The 25,673-nt window shown below is 44.5% G+C and overlaps 1 protein-coding gene across 1 annotated transcript in view; it reads left to right on the top strand.

Moving 5' to 3' along the window:
* The window catches only part of LOC140119979 (uncharacterized), a 43,189-nt gene extending 26,086 nt beyond the window's left edge, over positions 1-17,103 (top strand). The window contains exon 3 of the mRNA XM_072139408.1: positions 15,559-17,103. Coding sequence (XP_071995509.1) covers positions 15,559-16,925 — 1,367 coding nt within the window. The 3' untranslated portion in view covers positions 16,926-17,103. The remainder of the gene's footprint in view (positions 1-15,558) is intronic.
* Positions 17,104-25,673: the final 8,570 nt, after the last annotated feature.

The following is a 25,673-nucleotide window of genomic DNA, read 5'->3' as shown; positions in this document are numbered from 1 at the left end:
GAGCACACACACACTATATGGAGGGACTACAGCTCCCAGCATGCTCCAGGAGCACACACACTATATGGAGGGACTACAACTCCCAGCATGCTCCAGGAGCACACACACTATATGGAGGAACTACAGCTCCCAGCATGCTCCAGGAGCACACACACTATATGGAGGGACTACAACTCCCAGCATGCTCCAGGAGCACACACACTATATGGAGGGACTACAACTCCCAGCATGCTCCAGGAGCGCACACACTATGTGGAGGGACTACAGCTCCCATCATGCTCCAGGAGCACAAACACTATATGGAGGGACTACAACTCCCAGCGTGCTCCAGGTCCCTCCATGTGGGGTCCAGTATGTGCTATTAGTGAGGAGCGGCACAGTCCAGCGCCATCACTCCTCCCTCAGTCCAGTGACCTCCCCTCCAGTGTCTGGAGAATCCCCATCTGTCACATCTAGGGGCGGACTGGCCATAAGACCCACCGGGAGAAATCCTGGTGGGCCGATTAGTTTTGGGCCGGTGGTAAAATAAAAACACATGAACTCACCTCTCCGACACTGTGACGCTGCTCCTCTGCTTGATCCCAGTCCGGCCGCGGTGACAACAACGTACGGGCCGGCGTCGCACAGACAATGACGTAATTGTCTGTGCGACGCCGGCCCATACGGAGCTATCACCGCGGCCGGACTGGGATCAAGCAGAGGAGCAGCGTCACAGCGTCGGAGAGGTGAGTTCATGTGTTTTTATTTCTATGTACTGTGCTGGCGCTGTATACCGGGGGCTGGTGCTGTATACTGGGGCTATGGTCTGGCAGGTTGTATTGTACTGGGGGGTGGGGGGGTGCTGGCTACTAGTCATAGTAGCTATATTCCTGTACATAGGGGGCAGTATTATAGTAGTTATATTCCTGTACATAGGGGGCAGTATTATAGTAGTTATATTCCTGTACATAGGGGGCAGTATTATAGTAGTTATATTCCTGTACATAGGGGACAATATTATAGTAGTTATATTCCTGTACATAGGGGGCAGTATTATAGTAGTTATATTCCTGTACATAGGGGGCAGTATTATAGTAGTTATATTCTTGTACATAGGGGCAGTATTATAGTAGTTATATTCTTGTACATAGGGGGCAGTATTATAGTAGTTATATTCTTGTACATAGGGGGCAGTATTATAGTAGTTATATCCCTGTACATAGGGGGCAGTATTATAGTAGTTATATTCTTGTACATAGGGGGCAGTATTATAGTAGTTATATTCTTGTACATAGGGGCAGTATTATAGTAGTTATATTCTTGTACATAGGAGGCAGTATTATAGTAGTTATATTCTTGTACATAGGAGGCAGTATTATAGTAGTTATATTCCTGTACATAGGGGGCAGTATTATAGTAGTTATATTCCTGTACATAGGGGGCAGTATTATAGTAGTTATATTCCTGTACATAGGGGACAATATTATAGTAGTTATATTCCTGTACATAGGGGGCAGTATTATAGTAGTTATATTCCTGTACATAGGGGGCAGTATTATAGTAGTTATATTCTTGTACATAGGGGCAGTATTATAGTAGTTATATTCTTGTACATAGGGGGCAGTATTATAGTAGTTATATTCTTGTACATAGGGGGCAGTATTATAGTAGTTATATCCCTGTACATAGGGGGCAGTATTATAGTAGTTATATTCCTTTACATAGGGGGCAGTATTATAGTAGTTATATTCCTTTACATAGGGGGCAGTATTATAGTAGTTATATTCTTGTACATAGGGGGCAGTATTATAGTAGTTATATTCCTGTACATGGCGGGCAGTATTATAGTAGTTATATTCTTGTACATAGGGGGCAGTATTATAGTAGTTATATTCTTGTACATAGGGAGCAGTATTATAGTAGTTATATCCCTGTATATAGGGGGCAGTATTATAGTAGTTATATCCCTGTACATAGGGGGCAGTATTATAGTAGTTATATTCCTTTACATAGGGGGCAGTATTATAGTAGTTATATTCTTGTACATAGGGGGCAGTATTATAGTAGTTATATTCTTGTACATAGGGGGCAGTATTATAGTAGTTATATTCCTGTACATAGGGGGCAGTATTATAGTAGTTATATTCCTGTACATAGGGGGCAGTATTATAGTAGTTATATTCCTGTACATAGGGGGCAGTATTATAGTAGTTATATTCCTGTACATAGGGGGCAGTATTATAGTAGTTATATTCTTGTACATAGGGGGCAGTATTATAGTAGTTATATTCCTGTACATAGGGGGCAGTATTATAGTAGTTATATTCTTGTACATAGGGGGCAGTATTATAGTAGTTATATTCTTGTACATAGAGGGCAGTATTATAGTAGTAATATTCTTGTACATAGGAGGCAGTATTATAGTAGTTATATTCCTGTACATAGGGGGCAGTATTATAGTAGTTATATTCCTGTACATAGGGGGCAGTATTATAGTAGTTATATTCTTGTACATAGGGGCAGTATTATAGTAGTTATATTCTTGTACATAGGGGGCAGTATTATAGTAGTTATATTCTTGTACATAGGGGGCAGTATTATAGTAGTTATATCCCTGTACATAGGGGGCAGTATTATAGTAGTTATATCCCTGTACATAGGGGGCAGTATTATAGTAGTTATATTCCTGTACATAGGGGGCAGTATTATAGTAGTTATATTCTTGTACATAGGGGGCAGTATTATAGTACTTATATTCTTGTACATAGGGGGCAGTATTATAGTAGTTATATTCTTGTACATAGGGGGCAGTATTATAGTAGTTATATTCCTGTACATAGGGGGCAGTATTATAGTAGTTATATTCCTGTACATAGGGGGCAGTATTATAGTAGTTATATTCCTGTACATAGGGGGCAGTATTATAGTAGTTATATTCCTGTACATAGGGGGCAGTATTATAGTAGTTATATTCCTGTACATAGGGGGCAGTATTATAGTAGTTATATTCTTGTACATAGGGGGCAGTATTATAGTAGTTATATTCTTGTACATAGGGGGCAGTATTATAGTAGTTATATTCTTGTACATAGGGGGCAGTATTATAGTAGTTATATTCTTGTACATAGGGGGCAGTATTATAGTAGTTATATTCTTGTACATAGGGGGCAGTATTATAGTAGTTATATTCCTGTACATAGGGGGCAGTATTATAGTAGTTATATTCCTGTACATAGGGGGCAGTATTATAGTAGTTATATTCCTGTACATAGGGGGCAGTATTATAGTAGTTATATTCCTGTACATAGGGGGCAGTATTATAGTAGTTATATTCTTGTACATAGGGGGCAGTATTATAGTAGTTATATTCCTGTACATAGGGGGCAGTATTATAGTAGTTATATTCTTGTACATAGGGGGCAGTATTATAGTAGTTATATTCTTGTACATAGGGGGCAGTATTATAGTAGTTATACTGCCCCCTATGTACAGGAATATAACTACTATAATACTGCCCCCTATGTACAAGAATATTATAGTAGTTATATTCTTGTACATAGGGGCAGTATTATAGTAGTTATATTCTTGTACATAGGGGGCAGTATTATAGTAGTTATATTCTTGTACATAGGGGGCAGTATTATAGTAGTTATATCCCTGTACATAGGGGGCAGTATTATAGTAGTTATATCCCTGTACATAGGGGGCAGTATTATAGTAGTTATATTCCTGTACATAGGGGGCAGTATTATAGTAGTTATATTCTTGTACATAGGGGGCAGTATTATAGTAGTTATATTCTTGTACATAGGGGGCAGTATTATAGTAGTTATATTCTTGTACATAGGGGGCAGTATTATAGTAGTTATATTCTTGTACATAGGGGGCAGTATTATAGTAGTTATATTCTTGTACATAGGGGGCAGTATTATAGTAGTTATATTCCTGTACATAGGGGGCAGTATTATAGTAGTTATATTCCTGTACATAGGGGGCAGTATTATAGTAGTTATATTCTTGTACATAGGGGGCAGTATTATAGTAGTTATATTCTTGTACATAGGGGGCAGTATTATAGTAGTTATATTCTTGTACATAGGGGGCAGTATTATAGTAGTTATATTCCTGTACATAGGGGGCAGTATTATAGTAGTTATATTCCTGTACATAGGGGGCAGTATTATAGTAGTTATATTCTTGTACATAGGGGGCAGTATTATAGTAGTTATATTCCTGTACATAGGGGGCAGTAATATAATAGTTATATTCCTGTACATAGGGGGCAGTATTATAGTAGTTATATTCTTGTACATAGGGGGCAGTATTATAGTAGTTATATTCTTGTACATAGGGGGCAGTATTATAGTAGTTATATTCCTGTACATAGGGGGCAGTATTATAGTAGTTATATTCTTGTACATAGGGGGCAGTATTATAGTAGTTATATTCTTGTACATAGGGGGCAGTATTATAGTAGTTATATTCCTGTACATAGGGGGCAGAATTATAGTAGTTATATTCTTGTACATAGGGGGCAGTATTATAGTAGTTATATTCTTGTACATAGGGGGCAGTATTATAGTAGTTATATTCTTGTACATAGGGAGCAGTATTATAGTAGTTATATTCTTGTACATAGGGGGCAGTATTATAGTAGTTATATTCCTGTACATAGGGGGCAGTATTATAGCAGTTATATTCCTGTACATAGGGGGCAGTATTATAGTAGTTATATTCCTGTACATAGGGGGCAGTATTATAGTAGTTATATTCCTGTACATAGGGGGCAGTATTATAGTAGTTATATTCTTGTACATAGGGGGCAGTATTATAGGAGTTATATTCTTGTACATAGGGGGCAGTATTATAGGAGTTATATTCTTGTTTATTGGAGAAGGTATTGTAGTATGTTTTTATTGTACTTATATGGCAGTATTAAGTTGTGTGCTCTTAAAATAAAAGTGTTATTCCTTTACAAGGAGGCAGTATGAGTCTCTTTCTCTGCGGTGTACATGTTGATTTAGACCATCTATTAACAGTTTGTATGGAGTTTAGTAACTCCACCCACATCACAAGGCCACACCTACTTATTTTGACCCCGCACACAGAATGGGCCCACTTTTACAGTTTTTTCCAGGGCCACTTTAAAATCCCAGTCCGCCCCTGGTCACATCACACATGTCATGGACACAATTGCTTCATATAGAGTTTGCTCTTAGTTCTTCTCATGTTTCCTCAGGTTTTATAGATCCAGGACTCCCAGAGGTTTCTCCTAAAGATGATCCTTTCCATCAATGATCCACCAGGGATCCGGGAGAAGGACAGAGAGCAGATGGCGGCCAGGATCCTGGAGCTCACCCTGGAGATGATCTCCTTGATAACCGGAGAGGTGAGAGTCTCCCAGGACACGGCTCTTATCTCTAGGAATAACAGCGGGAAATGACTGGAGAGGTGAAGGATTCTTAGGATCTATGTAGTGATCAGTGTCTCCCCATACACAGGATTACACAGTAGTGAAGAAGTCGTCTGGTGAGTGTGTGACCCCCCGTGTGTCAGGAGGATGGACCCAGAGCCCCATCACCGAGCCTCCACCTCATTCACTGATACATGAGCAGAAGATCCTAGAACTTACCTCCAGGATCACTGAGCTGCTGAGCGGAGAGGTGAGCGCTGCCGGGAATGCTGGGACATTGTACAATAACACAAGGGAGGGGTCTGGGTGATGACTGTGTCATTGTGGGTGTCAGGTTCCTAGAAGGTGTCAGGACGTCGCTGTCTATTTCTCCATGGAGGAGTGGGAGTATATAGAAGGACACAAGGACCAGTACAAGGACATCATGATGGAGGACCACCAGCCTCTCATATCACAAGGTAAGAGGAGACCTTCCTGATTATAAAGGACGGAGCAGGAACAGGCAATGGGCTTAACAGCAGCAAAATTTTGATTGGTTGGGGTCCTGGATCTTATCCGGACCTCCATAGGATAGGAAGAAGCTTTTCCACAGGGCCTCTGCAGTGGTTCTGGCGGTCAGGTCCTTGACTTGTTCAGCCACCATGAACTTGGTGTAATGATCGATGAGGGTCATAGCGTAGACATGGCCGGACCAACTCAACTCCAACTTCTCATGATCTAGGGCCACAATCTCCAGGGGACGCAGGCTCACGATGGGGTGTAACGGGGACCTCTGGTTATGTTGCTCTCAATGAGCGATTGCACAGGTTGGACACTCCCGACACCAAGTCTACATGTCGTGCTTCATGTTCGCCCAGTAGAACCGTCTCCGGTAGCCTCAGTCTTCTGAGTTCCAAAGTGTCTGGACTAGTCGTACTACATGTCTAGCACTTTCTTGACATTCCTCCTGGGGATCACAATTTCATACAGTTGTTCATAGGTAATAGAGTACTGAGCTCTCCTTCTCATTAGAGCCTGTTTCAGACTTAGTCTTCCTTTGGCACCACAGTTGCGACAATCAGCCCTGCGCCGACGGATCCTCTCTGAAGCTCGCCCACTGGAGAAATAGTCCAATACTTCTCCGATCACTCGGCTGTCGGCCTTTAGATTCGACCCGTGGTCAGATGTTGGAGGTGAGCCTCATAGCTTTTGGAGTGGATGATAATGTTGTCTGTTAAAGTAGGACGGTTTCAAAGTTCAAATCATATTGTTGAATTTGAAGAGGCCCATTGGGGTGGTCATCTTCTTATCTTCAGGCACCATGGCCACTTGCCAGTAGCCACTGGTCAGGTCGAGGGTGGAGAAAAAAACAGCCGACCCTAGGGCCGCGAGGAATTCCTTGATTTGCGGCAGCGGATAGGCGTCATTGTGGGGGATATTGTTGATTTTTCTGAAATCGACGCAGAAGAAAAGGGTTCCATTCTTCTTTAAAAGGACCAGAGGGCAGCCCATGGGATGTAACTCTCCCTGGTGACATTGGTCGTCTTCATCTGCTGTACAAGCTTCTTCACCTCTTGATAACAGGCAGGAGGAATTGGCCAGTATCTCTCCTTAATAGGAGGGTAAAAACCAGTGGGGATGGTATGTTGTATCAAGGTGGTCTGCCCAAAGTCCAACGGGTGTTTACTGAAAGCCTGGTGGTATTGCATGACGACTTCCAGTAGACCGTGCACCTGATCAGCATGAATGATTTCATCATGCAAAATATTGAGCTCAAGCCACCAGGATTGCTCAGTTGGTTTTTCAAACAGCACTTTGGTGACTTGACTTCCAACTGTTTTGAGGTGGACAGGGAGGTTTCCACCAAGTTTTCAGAGTTAACACCGAAGAGGGTGGCAACGGCTTGCTATCTACTCAGATCCACCGGGATACAGTGACCAGGCTTCTGGCCACCAAAATGGAAAGGTATTCATCGGCTGGTAAGGGTTCTAACAAGGCCTGGTAGTCTTGACCTCGAACACCTATGCAGGCTCACACCATACCAATGTCTCAGCCCCAGGTTGAAGTTGGACAGGTTTGGGATCCTTGCAAATCAATTCAGGTTGGCAAACTTCTGTTAAGCTGCCAGGATTTGTCTCTTGTATCGCCTTCCTGGAGTCACTGGGCATGCATGGTAGGGAATTCTGGAGAGCCCTCAGCACTTCTGGGTAACAGTGGTGAAGGACATTAAGTGTGTTTTTATGTTTTATTCAATAAAATCCTAAGTGTCAATTTTGCACATCTCTTTCCTCATGTCTTGTATCAGTATCCTTTAGATGTGTGACACAATATATTTTTTCTACACCAATTCCCCAATCTCTTTGAAGAAGGACATTGGTACCCAACACCAGGGAGAAGTTACTATCTTCAGGCACTTGTGTTACTACTGCGCCTTTTCTTGATAGCTCAGTATCTCCAATGACTACAGTGGGCTCCCAGTAGCTACGTATGAGTACAGTTTTCCTCTAAGTAGCAATGATGTTTAGATAAGCCTTTGGAGGTTGTAGTAGGGATGCTCCTCTTCAGCATTTCTCAAAAATGCCACCCCGGATGGTGGTCACATGACAGCTGGTGTCGATTAAAACCAGTAGGGTCACTTCATTGATGGTCACAGGAACCATTGCATGAGTCCCCACAAACCTTGGCATCCAGTTGGAATCTCTGGGACTCACAGGTTTATCCCTATAAGATCCTCCTGTAGCTTCACGGGTTTGTTGTTTAACCGACAGCATTAGTTTTCATGTCTGTATCGGCGACAGAAGCCACACCATTGTCTCGGTTCTCTTCGACTCCAGGTGTTCCGGGACTTTGCCGGAGATGGATGATGACTGGCCCAGGAGTCTCGGTCAGCTGTAAGGAAGTATCAGGGGGCGCCCATTATGGTGTACACCCTGATTCAGGGATCACTCAGAGGCATGTTGGTGAAGAATAACTTACAGTTCTTTATTGGAACAGGCAACGGCCTTAACAGCAGCAAAACTTCAGCTGGATAGAGGTAGCTGGTTGGAGTTCTGATCCTCAGGAAGGTATGGTCACTGCCGGGTAATTAGCTTCAGGCTTCAGTTCTGGTAGGGATGGAACAGAGTCCTGATGGTGGAGCTCTGCTCTGGGGCTAGTTTCTTGCCCTTTAAATTTGTGAGCGCCATCGCGAGCCCTAGGAGCCGGGGACACGCGCTGGGAAGCCAGGAGGGGAGCAGGAATGTGGTAAGGTGAGGATGGAGGGAGCAGCGGCCGCCACAGAGAGCATTGGTGTGCCCGCGACCCACATCTCAGAGCACCCGTGACAGTGCCCCCCCCCCACCCTTCGGCCTCCGCCTCTTCTTAGTCTGTAAAAATCCCTGGACTAGGCTACACACCAGAATGTTATCCTCCGGCTCCCAAGATCTCTCCTCCAGCCCGAACCCCTTCCATGCAACAAGGAACAACCTCTTACCTCTCACGGTTTTCATGTCCAGAACCTCTGTGAACGTCAGTGGAGTCAGCATCTGGAGCAGGAGGAGGAGGTTGCTGACAGAAGCGGTTCAAGATGACAGGTTTCATGAGAGAGACATGTAAGGAGTTCGAGATGCGCATAGTGGTAGGAAGACGGAGTTTATACGCCACAGGATTTATGTGCTTCACCACCTCAACGGGCCCAGAAACCGTGGCCCAAGCTTGTAGCTAGGGATTTTCAGCCAGACGTATCTTGATAATAGCCACACCTTGTCACCAGGAGAGAAGAAAGGAGGAAACCAATGTTTTTTATCAGCCTGGAACTTGGTACGGGCCGAGGCCCAAAGTAGAGACTGACAAGTCACTTCCCAAATCGATTTGAGGTACTGGACCAACTCTTCTACAGCAGGGACGGACAGAGGAAGAGGTGGGCGTGAAATTTGTCCGTAGACAACAAAGAAAGGAGCTGCCCCAGCAGAGAGTCCAGAGAGTTATAGGAGAAGCCAATGGCAACAGATTGGACCAGTCATCCTGACGGGCACAGACGAAATGGCGGAGATAACAGCCCAAAGTTTGGTTCACCCTATCCACTTAACCATTCAACTGTTGGTGGTAAGTGGAAGAGAAGTCCAGATTCGCAGCTGATTACACAAGGATCACCAGATCTTAGACACAAACCGAACCCCTCGATCAGACACGATGTGTTGAGGAAGTCCATGAAGCCGGAAGATATGATGAAAGAACAAACTGGCAAGACATGGAGCAGACTGGAGACCTGGAAGAGAAACGAAATGGAACATCTTGGAAAACGGGTCAGTTACCACCTGGATGACGGTATTGCCAGAGGAAGATGGAAGGTCCGTGACAAAGTCCATTGCAATGTGCGACCGCAGGCGTCTGGGCATCAGCAATGGAAGCAGCAAGCTAGCCAGTTTAAGGTGAGATGGCTTATTCCGGCCACTGGAAGTGCAGGAACCCACAAAATCCTGAACATCTTTAACCAGGTCAGACTACCAGTAGTAACGGGAGATGAGGGCAACGGTGCGTTGCACCCCAGGGCGTCCAGCCAGACGCGAACATAATCCTCTTTCGTAGTGCAGGTCGGACATACGTCATGGCTGGGGGAAGCTGCCGAAGATCCACTGGAGCAGCAACAACCAGTTGTTCAGGAGAAATAATATGCTGAGGGACTGGCTCTTCTCCAATGACATGAGGCACGGGAAAGGGCATCAGCCTTGATATTCTTCTGACAAGAACGGAAGTGGATCAGAAGATTAAGACGTTAGAAGAAGAGTGACCAACGGGCTTGTCTAGGGTTGAGATGTTGGGCTGTCTGTAGATACAAGAGATTTTTATGACCTGTATAAAGTGTGTATATATATATATATATATATATATATATATATATATATATATATATATATATATATATATATATATATATTAGTTAGTACTGGTTTCCTTTCGTTATCCAGAAGTACATAATATTTGAAGAACACAACTGACCACCATAAATATCATGTTTTATCATGGTTAGCAATTCTTTGCAAAGCATATCATGAAATAAAATGTACAAGAGATGAAAAGATACTTTTTTTTAGAAATTCCTTTCAAGGATATACCTCTTAGTAGGCTACAGAATATCCTTATCTTTAGTGTGGGTTGTGCAATCACAATTCCCGATTGAGACTTCACTGTTTCGTGGCTTATGGAGACCGTTCACAGGTTGTTCCAGGAAAGTATATCGCCATTCTTCTAGGGCAAGTTTGATGGCCAGATTGCAAGTTTGATTACTCCTATGGAGTAATTCCTTTCTGCGGAAGAAAAAGTCTTAGAAAAAGCTGCAAGTGAGAGTACGGCCTTTAGCCCCTTTCTGGATGAGCACTGCCCCAGTACCTACGGAGGACGCATCAACTTCCAGATGAAAGGGCTTTTCTGTATCAGGCCTAGTGAGAACTGGAGCTGAGGCAAAGGCAGATTTCAACCTTGCAAAGGCTTCTTCACCCACTGAAGACCATAGGCGGGGATTGGCGCCCTTCCTGGTTAGCGCCACGATGGGGAATTCAAGAGTGGAGAAATGCGGGATAAACTGCCGGAAGTAGTTTGCAAACCCAGGAACCTCTGTATAGCACGTAAACCCTCCGGACGAGGCCATTGTAGAACAGCAGACAGCTTGGCAGGATCCATATGGAAGCCTCTGTCGGAGATAATATAGCCGAGGAAAGAAAGGCTCTGCTGGTGAAATTGCCATTTCTCAAGCTTGGCGTAGAGGCGATTGGCCGGAGGCGTCCAAGAACTTGCCGTACGTGGGACTGGTGAGATTCAAGGTCCGGGGAGAATACCAGAATGTCGTCAAGATAGACTACGACACAAGTATACAGCTGATCCCTGAAGATGTCATTGACGAATTCTTGAAATATGGCTGGCACGTTATGCAGTCCGAAGAGCATTACAAAGTACTCGAAATGTCAATCACGAGTGTTAAAGGCAGTCTTCCACTCTTCACTGTTGCTGATCCGAATGAGGTTGTATGACCCAGCTTGGAGAAAACCTTGGAGCCACGCAGCCGGTCAAAGAGCTTTGTGATCAACGGCAATGGGTAGCGGTTCTTAACCGTGACCTTGTTAAGATCGCGATAGTCAATGCAAGGACTGAGCGACCCATCCTCCTTGGTCACAAAAAAGATGTTTGCACCAGCCGGAGAGGAGGACTTGCATATAAACCCTCTGCGGGTTTTCTTGGATATACATCGACATTGCTGCCGTCTCGGGAACTGAGAGAGGATACACCCGACCAAGGGGAGGAGAGGCACCTGGGAGGAGATCCACAGGGCAGGCGTAGGGATGGTGCGGTGGCAAAGTCTCTGCTTGTTTCTTGGAGAATACATTGGCAAAGTCCTGGTAACATGTTGGTAGGCCCTCCAGAGTCTTGGGAGCTACAGAGGAGACAAGGACAGGTACCATGTAGCGAGACTGACACTCTGGTCCCCAACAAAGAATCTCCCCTGTCTTCCAATCAAGGACTGGTGTGTGTGTGTGTGTGAAGCTGCAGCCAAGGAAGACCCAACAGGAGAGATGAGGTGGAACATGGCAGTATGTAAAAGGACAGTCTCTCCTTATGCAGAGCTCCAACTTGCAGGGAGATGGGCTCAGTGCAGTACCGGCCAGGTCGGAGAGAATTTGTTCGCTGACAGAAGCTTCTTGAGGAGTACCACGGGGATGAGATGCTGGGAGGCCAGAGCGACATCCACAAAGTTCCCCGCAGAATCGGCGTCCAAATAAAACAGTGATCTGAATCTGACTACTGGTGGCGAAGCTGAGGAGCACGGGAATATTCAGGTGTGGAGAAGCTTTGCTCTCACCTAGAGACGCTTCTCCCAAGAACCCTAGGTGGTAGCGTTTCCCAGACGCTGGGGACGAACGGGACAAACCCCAATGAAGTGTGGGACTGGCACAATACAGGCAGAGGTTCTCTTGACGTAGTCTGGAACGCTCCTGGAGGGAGAGTCGGGTTCTGCATTGGTTCCTCTGTAGAAGGTACGGCCGGAGGCCGGAGCGGCCTTTGAAAGGCAGGTGCCAAGCAAGGTAAACGTCAAACGCAGGCTTGCGGATGCTCCAGACGTAACTTTCCAGTGCTCTTCTTTAACCGAACATCAATCCGAGTGGCCAGAGTGATGAGGCCACTCATAGTAGACAGATTATGAGCTGCCAATGCATCTTTCATTTGAACCGAAAGTCCTTTGTTAAAGGTTGCCATCAGGGCTGCATCATTCCAGTTAAGTTCAGAGGCCAGGGTACGGAACTAAACTGCACGGACGAGTCCCCTTGGCGCAGGTATAGCAGCGCAGTCTCAGCTGAGGAGGCTCGAGTAGGTTCCTCAAAAACGGACTGTCATGCCGCCAGGAATGTTGTGTGAGTAGCCCTGACCGGATCGCCTCTGTCCCAGAGAGGGCTAGCCCAGCCCAGAGAGAAGGGTGATGATGAATGCCACCTTGGACCATTCAGTGACAAACTGAGACGGCTGAAGTTCAATGTGCAGGGATCACTGAGTGATAAACCCTGCACAACTTGGGGTCCCCATCGTACTTGGTAAGCATAGAGAGTCTCAGCCTATGTTCAGCGGCAGGAAGACAAGGCGGGGTAGCAGGAGAGGTAGCAAGGATCTGTCGCTGTTGCTGAATCAACTGCTGCAGTATGTCGGTAATTTGTCCAAGCTGTTCTCCTTGAGATGCAATCTGCTGGGACTGCTGGACCACAAGGGTGGTAAGATCAGCCAGTTTATGTAGCGAAACCTTGGCTTGGACGGATACTGTCAGGCTTCTGGGATAGTGAACCCTGTGGACCATCGCGGACGATGACACAAGCCGACACCTGGGACTGGAATCTAAGTGGCACCCGGTTTTCACCAGAGCCCGCCGCAAAGCGGGTTGGACTTGCTGCGTGGCTTGGTACCACCAGGTCATTCCACAGGTGTGACTTGTCCGCGGTGGCAGCCAAAGTCAAGGTACAAAGTCAGTGACATGAGTTCCTCCCCTAAAATCCCCAAAGCTATTTCTCTGAAAAGACGCTAATAGCCCTTAAGTTGCTATTTCTCGTAAATGTACACGTTTCTTCCTTTGAAGTTTCCATTTCCCCCTCTTTGCTAATTTTTTACCTTCCCTGGAGCTGACCAGAACAGGGTGTGCACAAGATGTTTTTTTTTGCGACATGTGGTTATCTTAACCGGTTAAGGACCGGGCCCTTTCCCGTTTTTTCATTTCCATTTTTCACTCCCCACCTTCAAAAATCTATAACTTTTTAATTTTTACACGTAAAAAGCTGTGTGATGGCTCGTTTTTTGCGTAACAAATTGCACTTCATAGTGATCGCATTGAATATTCCATGCCATGTACTAGGAAGCGGGAAAAAAATTCCAAATGCAGTGAAAATGGTGAAAAAACGCATTTGTGTCGTATTTTTGTGGGCTTGGATATTACGGCTTTCACTTCACGCCACAAATGACGCATTTAATTTATTCTTTGGGTCAGTACGATTACAGGGATACCAAATTTGTATAGGTTTTATAATGTTTTCATACATTTACAAAAATTAAAACCTCATGAACAAAATTTTTTTTTTATTTTGCCGTCTTCTTGTGCTTATAACTTTTCCATACTTCGTTGTATGGAGTTGAGGGCGGTGTCATCTTTTGCGACTTTTGATGATGTTTTCAATGATATTATTTTTTGGACTGTAGGACCTTTTGATCACTTTTTATAGAATTTTAAATTTTTTTTTAAATGGCAAAAAAGTGCCAGTTTTGACTTTGGACGCGATTTTCCGTTACGGGGTTAAACGCAGGCATTTTCGGACGCGGCGATACCTAATGTGTTTATGATTTTTACTGTTTATTTATATTTATATCAGTTCTAGAGAAAGGGGGGGTGATTAGAATTTTTAGGTTTTTTTATTATAATTTTTTTAAAACTTTTTTACTATTTTTCAGACTCCCTAGGGTACTTTAACCCTAGGTTGTCTGATCGATCCTACCATATACTGCCATACTACAGTATGGCAGTATATGGGGATTTTACTCCTCATACATTACAATGTGCTGATAGCACATTGCAATGAATGGGTTAACCCAAAGTAGCTTCGGGTCTTCGTGAGACCCGAAGCTACTATGGCGACGGATCGACGCTCCCCAATGACGTCATGGGGAGCGGCGATCCTCGGAAAGATGGCGGCGCCCATGTGCCCATGTTTGAAGCCTCCGGCAGCTTTGCTGGCGGCGATCAGCAAGAAAACACCCGCGATCGGTGCCGGCACCGATCGCGGGTGTTACCGGTAAGCCTTTGCTGCAATATGCAGCAGAGACTTACCGGCTATGGAGAGGGCTCGGCCTACGAGCCCTCTCCATGCATCGGAACGCGACCGCCGCCGTGAATACACGGCGGGCGGTCGCGAACCGGTTAAGGCTACCTATTCCCCTCTACTGTGAGAGCTAAAAATACTAAAAGCAGAAATAGCAAAAGCAACTTATCACTATGCAGACTGGAATCCTGAGATGGCTAAAGGGTAAACAAGATGGTGGGGGGCCAGAAACATTCCACCACACTGATATACAAATAGTACTAAATGTCCACGATGGAGTTTCTTGGGATTGGGCCTGGAGAGGAAACTTCTGTACTATAGTAGTACAGTTATCCTGTATATACGGCTGCCTGAGGCTTCTACCACTTGTTTTAGTGGTTTCCTAGCTCCAGCCTGAAATGGATATGGTCTTATGTCTTGGAAGTAGACAAATCCAGTTTGGTTATATTCGATTTTTAATCAATTATATGGCAGTGGATTATAGTTTCAATTAATATTCATGATTTTTCATTTCAAGATGACTGTATGTTACTGACTGGCTGCTTTACTTCTGCTTGTAACTGGGGAAAAGGAAACTTCCAATATTTATTTCTTTACTATATTTTTAAGGTTCTGAAAGTACAAGAGGTTCCCATGGACGTCCCCCCTCATCTCCTTGTGGTGAAGTAGAAGACGATCAGTCACATCTTTCCACAGAGGAGGGAAATCATGGAGATAAGAGGAAGTTTTTAGGACGGAAATGTGAGAAGCCTCTTAGTCAAGAATCAAATCCCATTCATCTTCAAAGTCACCAAGAAGAAAAGAAAAATTGTACCCAGAAATCAAGTCTGGATCAATATGTAAAAATCCACCAAGGAGATAAGGCTTTCTTATGTAATGAATGTGGGAAATGTTTTAGTCAGAAATCAAATCTCGTTCAACATCAGAGAATTCACACAGGGGAGAAGCCATTTTCATGTCCCGAATGTGGGAAATGTTTTACTCAGAAATCCAGTCTTGTTAAACATCAGAGAATTCACACAAAGGAGAAGCCATTCTTATGTAATGAATGTGGGCAATGTTTCAGTCAGGAATCACATCTTATTCAACATCAGAGAAGTCACGCAGGGGAGAAGCCATTTTCATGTCCAGAATGTGGGAAATGTTTTCGTAAGAAATCATATCTTGTTGTACATCAGAAAATTCATACGGGAGAGAAGCCATTTTCATGTCCAGAATGTGGGAAATGTTTTTGTAAGAAATCACATCTTGTTATACATCAGAGAATTCATACGGGAGAGAAGCCATTTTTATGTAATGAATGTGGAAAATGTTTCAGAGATAATTCATATTTGGTTAAACATCAGAGAATTCACACAGGAGAGAAGCCGTATTCATGCAAAGAATGTGGGAAATATTTTAATCAGAAATCACATCTTGTTATACATCAGAGAATTCACACAGGGGAGAAGCCATTTTCATGTCCAGAATGTGGGAAATATTTTATTAAGAAATGCAATCTTGTTTTACATCAGAGGAGACATACAGAGAAGACGCCATTTTTTTGCAACGAATGTGGGAAATATTTTAATCAGAACTCACATCTTGTTATACATCAGAGAATTCACACAGGGGAGAAGCCATTTTCATGTCCAGAATGTGGGAAATGTTTTATTAAGAAATCAGATCTTGTTTTGCATCAGAGAATTCACACAGGAGAGAAGCCATTTTCATGTAATGAATGTGGAAAATGTTTCAGAAATAATTCATATCTGGTTATACATCAGAAAATTCACACAGGGGAGAAGCCATATTTATGTAATGAATGTGGAAAATGTTTCAGAGATAATTCATATCTGGTTATACATCAGAGAATTCACACAGGGGAGAAGCCATTTTTATGTAATGAATGTGGAAAATGTTTCAGAGATAATTCAGTTCTGGTTAAACATCAGAGAATTCACACAGGTAAGAAGCCATTTTTATGTAATGAATGTGGAAAATGTTTCAGAGATAATTCATATCTGGTTATACATCAGAGAATTCACACAGGGGAGAAGCCATTTTCATGTCCAGAATGTGGGAAATGTTTTATTAAGAAATCAGATCTTGTTTTGCATCAGAGAATTCACACAGGAGAGAAGCCGTATTTATGTAATGAATGTGGAAAATGTTATAGGCTGAAATCAAATCTTGAGAGACATAAGAAAACTCACACAGGACACAGGGGAGAAGCCAGTTTTATGCAATGAATGTGGGAAATGTTTCAACGATAACATTGTTTCAAGGCTTGTTAAACATCAGTTCACAAAGGTGGGATACACCATTTACATGTACATCTGTTTCACCCTGAAATCAAATCGGAAGAATTGAAATGTAGGAATTTTTTTGCCCTGAAATAAAATCTTGAGAGACATCAGAGAATTCACACAGGGAAGGCATTTTTATACAATGATTGTGGGAAATGTTTCAACAATAATTCAAGGCTTATTAAACACCGGAAAGTTCACACCGGGGGATAAACCATTTTCATGTACAACTGTTTTGGTCAGAAATCCCATTTTCCCATCAGAGAAGTCACACAGGAGAGAATCCATGAAAATTTTATTACACTATGGACATTACCAGTTTAGATTTCTGTGTTTGGATTTGCTTTCCTTGTATCCTGCTGATGGCTGCAGAATATGTTATATATATATAAAGTTAAGTTACATGGGCTGACAGTCAGGCCAATGGAGCTGAGTAGATAAGAGGAAAGTGTCTGGGTGCAAAGTTGAAAGAGGAGGAACTATCAAAATGGGTTTCCTGAAGGAACGCCACCCCTGCGCGCAGAGACCTGAGCACCTCTTGGCATCAGAGTTGAGGCCCTTCATACTTAAAGTAATACACTTAATCGTGGGGGATCCTTACTTGGGTGTTGTTGCTTCTGTTTAGAGGGTCAGATAAGATTAGGAAGGAAACCAACAATCCGAAGGGCCCCCCTCGCCATCCAAAGACGGAGAATATATGCAAGTTATCAATGACCTGTAAATTGGGAAGAAATAAAAGGAAAGGGGGTGCACACATACAGACGAACAAAACACAAAACATTAAGAAATCCAAAAGTGTCATAGGTATCAGAACCAAAAATGTTCTGAGTAGGGACAAGGAAACCGGGTTTAATAAATGGAGAAATAAATGCAAGATGCCACAGTAGCGGCTCCAATTTTGCAACAGGAAAAAAGTCCCAAGGTTAGGAGGAGGACCAGAGGAGGCTATTAAAGATGGCCACTCCAGTGCACCCCCAAACCTCCCGACAAAGAGAGTAAACTTCCAGGAGGGTAAGAGAAACTTGTCTAAGCATCAAACATGAATTATATCAGATCCTAGAAACTGTAAAGGTCTAACATAAATTTACAGAATACATTAGACCTTGATAAAAGGATACATTGTTGACAGTGTCCCGAGGAGGGAAATTAGGGGGGGGGGAATCATCAGGGGAGCGAGGCGACACCCTCGGAGAAACCAAAGGGGCGTGACGCCTCTTCTGGGGTACCGATTGCCATAGTGGGAAAGGAGGGGACCAAAGGTTCCCAGTCAGGGAGGTCTGGCAAGGTGAGGTCCAGATTCTCGCAGAATCCCTGCAGGTCTTCCATAGTGAGGAGGGTAGCTGTCTTCCCGTTCTTCCTGGCAAAGGGTAAGTCCCAGCAGTAGAGGATGTGATTGTCCCGAAGTAGCTGAAGAAGAGGACGCAGAGCTCGCCTTTTCTGGAAGGTTATCCAAGAGAGATCCGGGTGTAGCTGGATAGGCGCACCGTCAAAATCTTTTAAGGTACGGGCCTTAGTCATGATGGATTCCTTGAGTTCGTAGTCTTGTAGGCAGCAGATGACATGCCGGGGTCTTGCGGCTGAGCCCTTAGGTTTCAGGGCTCTGTGTTCTCTCTAACGAACTTAATGCTATGGTTAGGCCACTCCCCCAATATCATATTGAAGATGGCCTCCAGAGTCACCTTAAGATCCTCATCTCCAGTCGCCTCAGGAAGACAGCGGACCCTAATGTTCTGCCGACGGCCTCTATTATCGAGGTCCTCCAGGTGCCTATTATGCTCCCGTAGTGCAAAAGATTGCTGCGACACAGTCTGAAGATAATCGATGTATTGGCGAGTGACATGGTGGTCCCCCTCCACAATATCAACGTGTTCACACAGTTGCTTAAGATTGCGTTGAACCGCCACAATGCTAGCTTCACAGGTCTGCTTTAGCTCCAGTACCATGTTCTGAAAGTCCTGCTTGGTAGGAAGTTGCATAAGTAAGGCTTACCACTGAGCATTGTCCAAAATAGCCGCTGGAGGCGTTAGGGAGTTTATGGAAGAATAATTCTGAGAATGAGAACATAAAGCTTCTGTAACAGTAGGGGCGAGGCAGAGCCTGTTGGAGCGTTTTTACGGAGTCCCTTTGTGGGAGATGGTGGAGGCCTCTGGGGCTTCGGTGGCATGATGGAGGAGTCAAATAGAGGGGACAGCATGAAAAATCCCTAGTAGGAGAGGCTGGAGTCCAGTGAGAGGCCAGGATGGGGTAGGCAATGGCCAAGGAGTAAAAGCCTCTGCAGCAGGATTTAGGCTAGAAAGGTAGGGGCCCTGATCACCAGCAGAATGCGTTGCCGGGTTATCTGCCTTCTGTGGCTGTAGAGGGAGATCCGGGCAGGCCGCAGTGACTGAAAGCGGTCCCAATATGGTGACGGGTGCGCACATGGCTGCAGAGGTCTCGGAGGGACAGCCAAACCTCTCCTCAGGCTCCCTTCCTGCCTGTACCAGTGTGGGGGACCGTACCTTGCACGGTGAAGTCCCAGCAGGCCGCGACTCTGCGGGAGAGCAAGAGTTAGGCTGCGTAGAGTCTGTTCCGCACTGAAGGGAAGATGGTGGCGGACGAACGTGTCCAACGTTGCTAGGGGATTCGGTGGATCGCGGGGTCCTCGGGGAAGCTTCCCGGTAAGTTTCTTCCCCATGCAAGCCTGGATGGGGCTGATTTAGGGTGCCGTGAGGCCGGGGAAGCACGGAGCTGATAGACTATGCGGCCATCGTCGCTCGGGTCCGGACAGGCTTCCTCAGACTCAAGTTAAACCTTATTCCTAATAGAAAAATCTCAACCAGCAATTATTTTTTTTATTCTCCTGTTTATTGTTGATGCCTTCTCACCGGCTCTTGTATCATTCCCAAGACGCCTCATGGCTGTACCATCTCCAAAGCGGCTTCTTCTCAACACTGAGCAAACGGGCCAAATACTTATCACCGGGGGCTGGTGAGGAACCAGCGGTCATGGTCCACATTGGCACCAATGACAAAGTAAGAGGTAGGTAAAAAGTCCTTAAAATGATTTTGAGGATTTAGGCCATAAGCTCAGGGCAAGGACCTAAAAGGTAATTTTCTCCGAAATACTGCCTGTACCACGTGCCACACCAGAAAGGCAGCGGGAGATCAGGGAGGTAAATAAGTGGCTCAAAAGTTTGTGTAGGAAGGAGGGCTTTGGGTTCAGAACTGGGCTGACTTTGCTGTCGGCTACAGGCTCTACATTAGGGATGGGCTGCACCTCAATGGGGAGGGTGCAGCTGTTTTGGGGGGAAATATGGCTAGAAGGTTGGAGGAGTGTTTAAACTAGAGACCTGGGGGGAGGGCAACTACACTTGTGCAGGACAAGAAACAGTGTAGACAGGGAGCAGGGAAGAGTCATAGTCCATGGGGGAGGAAGGGGGGCTGGAATGAGATTGGGGACTAAGAACAAAAGTAATAGGGATAGGGAAAACCATATTGACCAACAGACCCGCTGCTTACTGCTCCTGCTGTTTGACCAACAGACCCGCTGTTATTGCTCCAGCTGTTTGACCAACAGACTCGCTGTCTATTGTTCCTGCTGTTTGACCAACAGACCCGCTGCTTACTGCTCCTGCTGTTTGACCAACAGACCCGCTGCTTATTGCTCCTGCTGTCTGACCAACAGCCCCGTTGCTTATTGCTTCTGCTGTTTTTGACCATCAGTCCGCTGATTACTGCTCCTGCTGTTTGACCAACAGACCCGCTGCCTATTGTCCTGCTGTCTGACCAACAGTCCCGCTGCTGCTGTTTGACCAACAGACCTGCTACCGGATTCTATATTGATGCAGAACTCTATATTGATGCAGAATTCTATACTGATGCAGAACTCTATATTGATGCAGAACTTTATATTGATGCAGGACTCTATATCGACGCAGGACTCTACATTGAATTTGGATGTACCGGAATGGCAATCTGGAGACGCATGGTGCCCTGATGGAAAGCGCGTAGCCTTGGACTCTGGTTACGGCAGTAAAGGTAAGAGCCCTTGGAGAGACCAGTACCTGGGGGGCAATGGTGGTCGCCCGAATGTCTTGGCTAATTGGGGGGTTAGGGATGATCCTGGTTTCCGGGATGTAACCTCCCCCTGTATGGGGCCTATCGGCTATCAGTATGAGGTCCCTCGGTTCTCAAATGGGAGTACTCAGGACAGGAAATGTTCGGGTAGCTGCCACTGGATTAAAACCGAGACGGACTATACTATGGCCAGTGATGGGATCCCAAAGGGGTCAGACTGGGTACCGCTAGCTCCTAAATGGGTATATGGTAAAAACTCCGATTATGGGTCTCTGCCTTGTCTGGCCAGGTCCGAGGATTACGGTTTGGTGCATGAACCTAGTTGTGAAGAAACTCTAAAGTGGCTAGGGTACAGCCGATCTGCATCCGTATTGTCACCCTCTGAAGATGTTAGGGGGATTAATTGTATTAACACCAGTAACCTTGAGCAGTGTAAGGTTGGGCATAACATTAAGGTCTGTAATCGTGCTGATGGGATGGAACCTGTAGTGCGAAGTATAAACGGGTTGGATAAGGGGAACTCGAGAATTGTGTGGTCAAGATACATGTTAATTGTTATTAAGAAAGGAATTCCAAAGGGTTGTTTCAGAAGACCATGGGTACCGAAAGAAGTGATGAGACGGTATAGGGGTTGTAAGGGCGGAAGAAAGTGTAAAATATCAAAGAGAGGGATGAAACCATTTATTCCCTCCATACTGACAGAGAATGTCCGGTCCATCGTGAACAAAATTGATGAGCTGCAAAGCCAAGTTATGTATAAAAAGTCCATCTCCAACTGCTGTTTGCTGTGTTTTTATGAGACATGGCTGCACGAAAATATCACTGATGCATCGGTGTCCCTGCCAGGGTTTAGTCTTTTTAGGCTGGACAGGTCTGGGCTAAGTGGTAAAGGCCGGGGTGGGGGTGTAATGGTATATACCAACGATTCTTGGTGTCCGAAGGGACAGGTAACGATTCGTGGTCAGCATTGTTGTAAGGACATTGAGATTTTGGTAGTAGCAATTCGACCTATATATCTACCAAGGGAATTTACAGTAGTTGTGGTGATTGTCACATATATCCCCCCTTCTGCAAATAGAGAAACTGCGGGTGACACTCTGCAAGCGGTGGCTGGAGATATGCAAACTAGGTACCCAGATGGTTTGATAATCGTCACGGGTGACTTTAATCACGTGGACGGGAAAAAACTATTTCCAAAGTTCTGGCAATATGTCACCAACCCAACCAGAGGAGAGAATGTCCTGGATTTGTTGTTGGTCAATGTTAAAGATGCTTATCGTCCAGTTACTCTGCCCCCGTTAGGAAGATCTGACCATAATTTAACCCTGTTATACCCCAAGTACTACTCGGTGAGACACAGTAAACCGATTAGTTCTTTCCAGGTCAATGTGTGGTCTGAGGAAGTGGAGTGTGAATTACAGTCATGCTTTTTGACAACAGATTGGGACCTGTTCTTTAGTGAGTCTGAAGGGGACATTAACATGTGTGTGGACACGGTGACTGATTACATTAACTTCTGTGTAGGTTCTATAGTGCCAGTTAAGACTATTAGGAAATACCCTAATTCTAAACCATGGGTTACTAAAGAGCTTCAACTTCTGCTGAAGCAGAAACATAAAGCGTTTCGGGTAAAGGATGGGGACCTGTATAGGGAATTACTGAGGGAGGTTAAAGTTATGATCCGTGAATGTAAAAATAGATATAAAGAGAAACTGGAAGGCAAATTGGCTGCCAACCAGGTCAGCGAGGTCTGGAAGGGTATGAAACTAATAACAGGGATGCAAGCAAAGACGGGTGGTTTTTCAGGGGATAGAGATAATGCAAATGCCTTGAACTCCTTTTTTAATCGGTTTAGTACAGGGGAAGGGAACCCATGTACCGATTGTGATGGGGACATTGACGAAGATGATGATGGATTGGGAAATAGGGCCAATAATGATGTTGGTCTTTCAATTCTGGCAGAGGATGTAATAGGTGAACTAAAGAAATTAAAGGTTAGAAAGTCGTCAGGTCTGGACTGTGTAAGCGCGAAGATCCTTCGAATGTGCTCTGGGGAACTTGGTCCTGTTTTCTGTGAACTGTTTAATCGTAGTATTTCAGCTGCTGTGGTTCCTACGTTATGGAAGACGTTGTGTATTATTCCGGTACAAAAGGTCAGGGCTCCGAGAGAACCAAATGACTACCGCCCGATAGCGTTAACACCAATAATTATGAAGGTGTTTGAGCGTTTTGTACTGCGATATCTTGCTGAAGTAGTTGAACCGTATCTTGACCCTCTACAATTTGCATACCAACCACGTCTGGGTGTGGAAGATGCGATTCTTTATATGCTTCACAGGGTATACATGCATCTGGACGAGCCGGGGTCTGAGATCAGGATAATGTTCTTCGACTTTGGGAGTGCTTTTAACAGGATTATCCCGAAACGTTTATGTCAGAAATTGGGTAAAATGGGGGTTGGTTCTGGCCTAATTCAGTGGATCTTTAATTATCTGATATTAAGACCGCAGAAGGTGAAAATTGGAAACACGGTGTCGGATGTGGTTGTGAGTAACATTGGAGCCCCACAGGGGACTGTTCTTGCCCCGTTTCTATTCACCATCTACACTGCAGATTTAAAAAAAAAATAGAAGTGAGTGTTTCCTGCAGAAATATTCGGATGACACTGCGATAATAGGGTGTATAAAAGAGGGAGATTTGTCTGAAAAGAACGTGATACTGATGGTGAGCCTACGAAGATTAGGGGTGTCGCAGTGGAACGCGTCACAGACTATAAGTATCTGGGCGTCTATCTGGATGATAAGTTATTGTGGCATATAAATTCAGAGAAATTGTATAAAAAGGCGTCCGGGAGACTGTACTTTTTAAGATCGCTCAGGTCTTTTGATGTGGACCGTAGGATGTTGTTGTCCTTTTATCAGTCTGTAATTGGAAGTGTTTTATTCTATGCGGTGGTATGTTGGGGATATAATGCTCGCACGACTGACTTAAACAAGTTTAAGAAACTGGTTAGGAAGGTGAACTCAATTGTTGGCACTAAAACAGAGGATTGGGAGTCAGTCTTGTGTGCGCTTGTGCTCTCTAAATTTAAGTCCATTGTATGTGATGAGAAAAACCCATTACATAACACACTGATGGGTCAACGTAGTACATTTAGTGACCCGTTTCTGCATATGAAATGTAGAACGAATCGTTTTAAAAACTCCTTTATACCTAGGGCAATTGTATTAGTTAACATGGGCAAGTAATTAGTAATTAATATCTGTAACCATTGTGTTTTTCTCCTTTTTAACTTTTTATGACTCTTTTATAATAATTGTTATTATTTATATGTATATGTATGTTGTATCTTACTGTTTTGTATATATGTGTAATTGTGATCATGAATGGAGGTGTTGCTGTTGTCGTTGTGACAAAGTCAATTTCCCCTATGCATGTACACAAATGCCAGAAGCCTCACAAACAAAAGGGAGGAACTGGAACTCTTGATGTTGGAGCGGAAATATGATATAGTGGGTATCAGCGAGACATGGCTGGACAGTAGCTATGACTGGGCTGTTACTATAGATGGTTATAGTCTTTTTAGAAAGGATCTTATAAATAAAAAAGGAGGATGGGCTTGTTTATATGTGAATTCTTGCCTCAAGCCCGTCCTGCGAGATGACATCAGTAACGCAAATGAAAATGTGGAGATAAGGGAGGAAACGGAAAAAAAATATTACTAGGGGTTTGTTATAAGGCTCCAAATATAATGGAGGCAGCAGAGGAAATGCTGATAAGTGAAATGGATGCGGCTTCAAAGCGCAGGGAAGTACTTATCATGGGAGACTTCAATTACCCAGATATTGACTGGGGGGCAGAAACCTGCAGGTCCCTCAAAGGTGTTTTTGTCAACAACAAATGACAATTACCAGTCGCAACTAGTCCTGGAGTCAACAAGAGGGGGGGGGGCACTGCTGGACCTTATCCTCACCAACAGACCTGACAGGGTATCAAAATTATGTAATTTCTCTTTGGAATGTCAACAGTTTAACCCAGGGAGAGGTATGATGGCGCATCACACCCCCGGGTTCTGCATGAACTATGTACCAGGATTGACCGTTATTTTTAATATTTGAAGATTCTCTGAGGACTGGTTTTGTTCCACAGGACTGGCACATAGCAAATGTGGTACCAATATACAAAAAAGGATCAAAAAGCGATCCTGGAAACAACAGACCTGTGAGTCTAACTTCTGTGGTGGGAAAAATATTTGAGGGATTTGTTATAGATGCTATCCTGGAGTATCTCACTGTGCACAACCTTATAACCCAGTAAGTTCTAGACTGGACCTGGGGGACACTGTGGATGTTGTATATCTGGACTTTTCAAAAGCATCTGGTACATAAAATAGAACTGCTGGGACTAGGGGAAAATCTTTGTATTTGGGTAAGTAACTGGCTTAGTGATAGAAAACAGCCCCTCTTCTCAGTATGTAGCCTGCCATCCCCTTGCCCCCAAGATATATCCAGCGACCCTGCCACCCCCCTCCCAAGTATACAGCCAGCCCATCCCCTGCTCTGAGCATGCCAAGGCTTTAAAAAATAAATTAACATGGTACTCACCTTTCCGACGCCCCTTCTTGCTTTGGGTGCTC

This window comes from Engystomops pustulosus, chromosome 2 (genome assembly GCF_040894005.1).
Source record: "Engystomops pustulosus chromosome 2, aEngPut4.maternal, whole genome shotgun sequence".
Classification (NCBI taxonomy): domain Eukaryota; kingdom Metazoa; phylum Chordata; class Amphibia; order Anura; family Leptodactylidae; genus Engystomops; species Engystomops pustulosus.
This window is presented reverse-complemented; position numbering and strand designations above follow the sequence as displayed.